At 35.2% G+C, this 5,975-nt stretch overlaps 1 protein-coding gene across 1 annotated transcript; it reads left to right on the forward strand.

The window, feature by feature from the left end:
- Window positions 1-730: 730 nt before the first annotated feature.
- Window positions 731-4,638, forward strand: LOC142638670 (uncharacterized). The gene is made up of 6 exons (XM_075812726.1): window positions 731-1,035; window positions 1,121-1,253; window positions 2,223-2,326; window positions 2,464-2,635; window positions 2,747-2,881; window positions 2,979-4,638. The coding sequence occupies exons 1-6, from the start codon at window positions 995-997 to the stop codon at window positions 4,455-4,457; spliced, it is 2,064 nt and encodes a 687-aa protein (XP_075668841.1). The 5' UTR covers window positions 731-994; the 3' UTR covers window positions 4,458-4,638.
- The last annotated feature ends 1,337 nt before the right edge of the window (window positions 4,639-5,975 follow it).

The raw sequence follows: 5,975 nt of genomic DNA on the forward strand, positions 1-5,975 counted from the left end.
TCTCTATCAGGATCACATTATCTGAAAATGTGTAATTATTCAGTGTTTTGGAATCGTATTAAACGCATGTCCTCTCCTCTCATAAATAGAATAGATCAGTCTTATTATAAAGTTAATTAACAAAAATGTAGAACTCGCCTTTAGGCAAGATGGGGAGCATGTATTTATTGTGCTCTCGAAGCACTGAAATAATTACTCTCCTATACATTACCAAATTGGGATTCAGATCCTCTAGAGTTCCTAGGGTACTCTACCAAGTAGAGTTCATTAAATCCTAACCACTCTTTAATGATTTAATGGTCTAGCTTCTGCCATGTCAGCATTTCATTAACAATCATCTTAATTGTTTTGTTTACAATATTATTTTATTATTTTAAGAATATTATTAAAGAAATGCTGACATGACAGAATCTAAACCATTAAATCATTAAAGAGTGGTTAGGATTTAATGAACTCTACTTAGTAGAGTACCCTAAGAACTCTAGAGGATCTGAATCCTACCAAATTGATAATATTTGCACATCAATCTAGTTTTGCTCAAGTGGATCTTTGTGGGTTTGCACACGTAGGTGTTTTAGAAAAAAAAATCTCTTCCCCATGTCCTCCTATGCCGTTTTGAGAGAGTTACAACAAGAATGTTGACAAGTGTCCCAAAAACCGGTGTAGTGGGTCAGTTTTTGAAGGGGACCAGAAGTGTCTGCGCCCCTCACTCTCTCCCACTCCCTCTATTATCTCTCTACCTTTTCAAACTCCACTTCTACATTTCATACATTCTTAGTCTAACTGTCATGCTATTTCCGTCACCTTTTTTCTTCTCAAATCTTTCACTTTCACTACTTATAACTACACCAATAATACTATCATGTAAGCCAACCAAATTTTCAGTCTCATCTTTGTTTCTTCTCATCCGAAGGGCTTCTTGTATAGCCAACTCTACCAGCTTTACTAGCTCCGAAGCAAAGAGAACCCCAAGAATTTCTCTGAGATTTTAGCCATGTTTGACATCTTGTTCGGGTGGCGAAAAGCTTCAAAATGGTAAAAACCCATTAAGTTCAAAGAGTTTTTAATGTTGGTTTGTTTGCCAATCGTGTAAATTTTATGTGTTTCTTTCTTCTTGCAGCAAGAAACTGATTAAACGAGTTCAGTGCCGGCTAAAGGGTCTGAAGAATAAGAGGAATTCAATTGTGAGGCAAATACGTGGAGACGTGGCTCAACTGATCAAAACTGGGCATGAGCAAATTGCCTTCAACCGGGTATTCTAATGAATTCTCCACTATGAGTTTATTCAAGCACTCCTCTGTTGTTTCCTCTGTTTTCTTTGTTGATTATAGAATTTCTCTGTTTTTAAGTTTTATTGCTTGCCTAAAAGTTTCTATAGGATTTGTATAAAGTACTATAAAACAAGTTTCCATGATAACTTGATTTGCAATCTTTGGTCCTGTTTTGTCGTTATTAAGTTAACCAATCATTCATGATAAGTTTAATCATTGATGATAAAGCCTTGAGTTAGGTAATGATCATTTCTTGACAAATTAAGTGCTGAATCACACAAAGATTAAGATAGAGACTAAGAAACAGGAAAGAAAAAGTTATAGAGTACACAAAATTAATTGTGTTCTTAGCCAGATTGGCAATTATGATTGAGGATGTGGTCCCATTCATGCATATAACAATAATAGGACTTAAAATAATATCAACTTCAACTTCAATCTGATTGATAATTGAAATTTATGCCTGGTTTGGTTTTGAAGAGTCAGAAATGTAGAAGTTATACCTAGAAAATGGTGGTTAATTGCATAGTTACTTAGCAAAAGTCCCTGCAATCTCTTGTGAAAGATAATCAAAATATGTTATAAAGGTAATAACACAGAGCTTCAAATGATTTCTTTGTTTTTCTTAAGTGATTAGTAAAACTTGAGAGCTAACAATTGTGAAATTTTGGGTTTGAGGTAACGTGGGTATGAAATCATGACTTTTTCAGCTGATATGCAATCTTTTGCTCTGTTTTTTTTTTTTTTTTTTTTCTGTATTTAATTGAAGGAATTCAATTGTGGAATATCTGAATAGCATCCTGTACTTACCAATGCTAGGATTGTATTTGCTTTCTTGTTTGTGGAATTGGTTTCTATTATAGTTACCAAATTTTTATTGCAAATTTTACTTATAGCTTCAGGAATTTGTTCAGCAGGCCTGCTTATGTAATCATTTTTCTGCTTTTTCAGGTTGAGCAGCTCATTAAAGATGAAAGCATAGTGGCATTGTATGAATTGTTGGACCATTTCTGTGAATCAATCCTCGTAAATCTTTCTTATATCCGAAAGCACAAGTATGGGACTAGAACAACCTCTTTCTAAAGTCATCCCTCTTCCCCCCCACCCCCACTCTCTTCTTCTTTTTTTCCAAATTTTCTAAGTTCCTGTGATCTAAAACAATGATCTTTTTATTGTAATTTTCCAACCTCAGGGACCGTCCGAATGATATTAATGAAGCAGTTTCAAGTCTTATATATGCCTCTGCAAGATGTGGGGATCTACCTGAGCTTCTGGTGATCCGGAAGCTCTTTGGAGAGCGGTATGGTCAGAAATTTGCATCGACTGCTGTTGAACTACTTCCTGGAAATCTTGTGAATCGTGAGGTTATTATTTTCAACAATAGCAATATAATTTGATGGGACTTATTTCTGTTTATTCAAGGAAGGATTTGTCACTAATATATGCATGCAAATCAATAAAATATAATTCTACAGATAATAGAGAAACTCTCCCAAAAGTCCGTACCAGAAGATGTAAAGCATAGATTGATCGATGAAATAGCTAGGGATTACAACCTAAAACCAGAGGTTTTAGCACTTGAATACTATCCTGAATGGAAACAAGAGCAGGTGATTCTTTTTACTTGAATCAAAATGTTAAAGCACATTCCTGATGTTTTCATTTCCCAAAATTTATATAATGTACTTCCATACCATGCAACTACAGGTGAAAGAAAATAGTGGACATCATGTAATGGATACAGATGTTAAAGCTTATTATGATGCAACCGACGGATCTGAAATGCAAGCTTCAAGTGTCGAAGAGATAGAAAGAAAAGTCATATATGTTGATTCATTATCAACGAGCGATATAATTTTGACAGAACCGTGCAACTCTCTCAGTCACCAAGATTCTGATCTGAGTACTGCTTTAACTAGTTCCATTGTTCACTCTGCAAACTCCGCTATTGTTCATCAATCATCCTCAGGTGTAGTGGAATCTTCTGTGAATAACAAAGCACATGAAGTAGAAAATTCCGAACTGAATTCTCCATACAAATACAAAATTTCTGGTTTGGAGCATGAGGAAGTGAGGAAGACTCGAGCATCTTCTTCAGAAAGTTTGCCTCAGTTTCCTGAGGAAACAGTAGTTTATCTTGATGACATAGATGAGTTTCAGTCTTTGACTATAAACAATAGAGCTTTCCCAGACCAAAGAATATTTAAGTTCAAATCATCTGTCCTGCCTAAGGATGAAAAAATTGAGGGCAGCGGTGATCAAAGTAATATGAATCATTATGAATCATGGAGTGAGAAGTCTGGCTCAAGGAGCTCTAGAAAGAGAGGGAAGGCATCGGGGAAAAGATTGAGGAGGAGATCAATGTCTTGGGAAAGTCAAAGTGTTAAAGATATTGAATGTCTCTTATATTATGACAATCTGCGCAAGAGTTCTCCAACTCATCACCACATGAAGCATCATAAGCAGAATCCTGGAGTAGGAAGGCAACAATCATATTATTCTCAGAAGAGATTCAAGAAACCTTGTTGTTTGGATTTAGGAAGTAACTTCGAATCGTGTAACTGCAGCCTGAGACACCCAATTTTTTATTTTTGTACCTATGATGACGAAGAGAACGGGGAGGTTTTACCGTGGAAGCAAAAGAGAGGGTGTACAACTTTGGTAAGCTTCCCAACTCATGGTCCTGAACAAGAGCTTGTGTGTAATGAATGTTACCATCACCACTGGTCCTGGAATAGAGACTTAGATAAGGAAATGGAACGGAATATCATCACCAAGAAACCTAGGAGAAGAAGAAGTTATGACAGTGGTGCTGCTGTGTATAATGTTTTCACCTACCCAGATTTCCAGCTTAATAAGCAGAACGAGGAAATGAAAGGCAAAGCAGACAGATCTTATTCACCTAGCAGCTGTGTTTCTTCCAACATTTCCAGTCAAAGGGTGACTAGTTCTTTTACAAGAAAAGAAACTCTGCTCCCTTACTCCAGAGCTGATACAATGCCCCCAGAACGGCTTAAAGAAGCTCGCAATGAAACTATACTAAGGTCCAATTCTTGCCCTTTCCAACATCCCAATCATGTTCATCCCAAATTGCCCAACTGTGACGATATAGAAGCTAAATTCAGGGCTCTTAAGCAAGAGCTTGCACAAAATAAGGGCTGTGGTAGAAACAAACAACTCGTGTAAGATACAAAGCTATCTGCATTTTATAGCACTAGGCACAAGCTCCTGTGACATTTCTGGTTTTCTATCTGAAGAGCTCCTCATTGAATTTTCCCATGAAACATGTTTTCATTGCTACCTTTTGTAGTTATTTGTTAATTGTGGTTAGTATGTATATACAATTTAGAAATAGTACAAAGTTGTCCTTGATTTGTATTGTTTATTTTTTGGGGTGTGAGGGGGAGGGGGAGGGGGAGGGGGGGAGGATTTGAATCCCTGGATGCCTCAATTGGAAATACCAAAATGTGCTAATTGAGTTACGGCTACAAGACTCTTGGTCTTGGAGATTAGTATTGCTTATTATTTCAAAAGTAGATTATGAATGAAAGAGGAATTCCGAAAACACAAGGGGGCTTCCACTAGGAAATTGTTTATTCTTTTTATTTTATTTTATTTTTTGAAGAAAAAGAAGGCAAGTATATAAATTGACTTATGGTACTCCTCAGTCCTCACACGAAACCAAAGAAACTGACATCTTGGCAGGATTCAGAGCATATTCCTCAATCTGAAGTTCCACCAAATGTAATACCTTCTTTTGGATATTTCAAAGAAAAGCATTAATTTTTAGGCAAATCTTCAAATGTCATTCTCATGGATTTTAAGGCTTAAAATCCTTTGTTTACAAGAAACCTGTCATTCCCTCTCTCTTTTTACCTTATTGTAACAGTTAATTTTAGGTTCTTGTTGCTTGATTTAACTGTTCTTTAAGTTGTGAAAATTTATCAACGACATATGTGGTTTTCCATAAACTGAAGCGCAGGGAAGAAATGGTAAAACCAAGATAGTGATGAATAACTCAGCATGAGACCACAGATTTAATCAAATGGTTCAATTTACTCATGCAGCCAGACGTTGCAGTTGTATGCGTAACTCAAAAATTAGCTTAGTGATAGCTCCTACTGTAAAGCACGGTTGTGCATTCGGATTCGGGCGCGAGTGCAAATGCGAGACTTGGCAACTTTTTAAAAAGTATGGAGCGGGTGTGACGGAGTGCGGCAATTAAAAAATTATTAAAAATATTTTTATTTATATTTTCTATATATTGCTAAGCATATTTTTTATATATATAATGGTAAACATATTCCAATAAATTTAAAAGCACATTTATATATATATATATATATATATATATATATATTATTATAATGTTTACACAACTCCAATTTTAGTCCAATAACATATTTATAATATTAAATTATTTTCATTCCAAAAAAAAAAAAGTAATGAGGTGATAAAATCAAAGTATAAAAGAATAATAAAAAATTATGGGTAAAGGTGATAAAATCAAAGAATCAAAACCTTTATTTTTACTGTTTTTACAAGTTCTGACATTTTCTATCTTTTTGTCTTTTCAAATCCTTATCTCTTATACCAAAACACATATTCAAAACTCTATCCATAGTCCACAACTTTCTCCCTAGTCCAAATTTTATATCACATCCTTGCTACTCCACTATATACTCCACAAACAAAAACATGTCA

Source organism: Castanea sativa, chromosome 6 (assembly GCF_040712315.1).
Source record: "Castanea sativa cultivar Marrone di Chiusa Pesio chromosome 6, ASM4071231v1".
NCBI lineage: Eukaryota > Viridiplantae > Streptophyta > Magnoliopsida > Fagales > Fagaceae > Castanea > Castanea sativa.